We start from the raw sequence: 1,311 nt of genomic DNA, 5'->3' as shown, positions 1-1,311 counted from the left end.
GATCCGAGCGCGACGGACGGAAGGAGGACGACCTGCGCATGCGCGAGCTCGAGAGTTTCGAGGGCGCGAAGGCGCGGCCGATCGTGCGCCTCGGTCGGAGCGTGTCGGCGTGCGAGCGCGTGCACCACCGCGTGCCGCGCATCCACCGCATCATGAACCAAGAGAGCGCCGAGTCCAATGACTCGGAGGAGGACCTCATCGCCAAGCCCTTCGACAGCCTGCCGCTGCTGTCGGCGCCAGCCGCCATGGACAACAAGAACCGGCTCTTCCGGTTCTCTCCGGACAACGAGCGCGTCCTGGGAGCCATCAAGCCGCGGTCGCGCCTCCTCGAGAAGCCGGACTTCTCGTACGGGACGCAGCTGTCGTCGCGCTCGGTCGAGTGCGTGTCGGACACGTCTGCGCTGATCCGCTTCTCGGATGACTCGCGGAGCCACATCAGCGAGGAGGGCGAGGGCACGCCCGAGCAGAGCGCGGGCAGCAGGTCGCCCACGCCCCCGACGGAGGAGTCGAAGGAGGCCGGCACGCCTCGCGCGCACTCGCTCGAGCAGACGCCGTCCCCGAGCAAGGAGGAGGTCAAGGAGGGCCCCGCGCGCCGCAAGCCCCCCATGAAGTTCCTGAAGCGCGCGCAGAGCCTCTCGTACGTGTTCAAGCGCACCAAGCCCGAGAAGAGGAAGAAGATCATCCGCGACGACTACGCGGCGCTGCCCACGACGGTGGAGCCGCAGGGCGAGATGGCCCTCGTGCCCCTCGAGAAGCTCGTGGCCATCGAGGACATCCAGATGCAGCCGTCGCTCTCCAGCTACAGCTGCTACGCCGACTAGGGGCGCCCCGTCGCCTCCCTTCTGCCGCGGCCGCCAGCGCGTCGCTCGTCCGCTCGGCGGCCCAACAGCTGCTTTTAGAGGACCGTCGCAATTGCACAGTTCTTGTGGCCTCGTTTAGACGTGTAATAAAAACATAAAAAAATAAACAATAAAAAGGATTAGTCGAGGCTTCAACTTCATAAAATCTGGGACAAAGAAAGTAGCTCATACTAGATTAGCGGAATCCGACACGTGTGTTTGTTTAGGCCTTACTCCCCCCCAGCCGCTTGCCACGGAGGGGGGGCCAAATCTATGGTTACGTCATCAGTTCGACAGGTGTGTGGTCAAAGGCACACTCAGTGTTACGCATAATTACTTGTTGATGTATAATATATATAAAGCATAGACGGAGATACCACAAAAAAGAGATAAATTTTGTTATCTATTTGACGAATAGATAAGCCTTTAATGAAAAATCACTTACGCTTCTACACAGTTGATGATGTGACGT

The 1,311-nt window shown here is 59.8% G+C and overlaps 1 protein-coding gene across 1 annotated transcript in view; it reads left to right on the top strand.

The window, feature by feature from the left end:
- The window catches only part of LOC119594567 (anoctamin-8-like), a gene marked incomplete in the record, with an annotated part of 84,413 nt that extends 83,437 nt beyond the window's left edge, over positions 1-976 (top strand). Inside the window, 1 exon segment of the mRNA XM_037943602.1 lies at positions 1-976. Within this exon segment, the coding sequence (XP_037799530.1) occupies positions 1-821 (821 nt within the window).
- Between the last annotated feature and the right edge of the window lie 335 nt (positions 977-1,311).

Source organism: Penaeus monodon, chromosome 34 (genome assembly GCF_015228065.2).
Source record: "Penaeus monodon isolate SGIC_2016 chromosome 34, NSTDA_Pmon_1, whole genome shotgun sequence".
Taxonomy (NCBI): Eukaryota; Metazoa; Arthropoda; class Malacostraca; order Decapoda; family Penaeidae; genus Penaeus; species Penaeus monodon.
The sequence above is the reverse complement of the archived record's forward strand: the minus strand, read 5'-3'. Positions and strand labels throughout refer to the sequence as shown.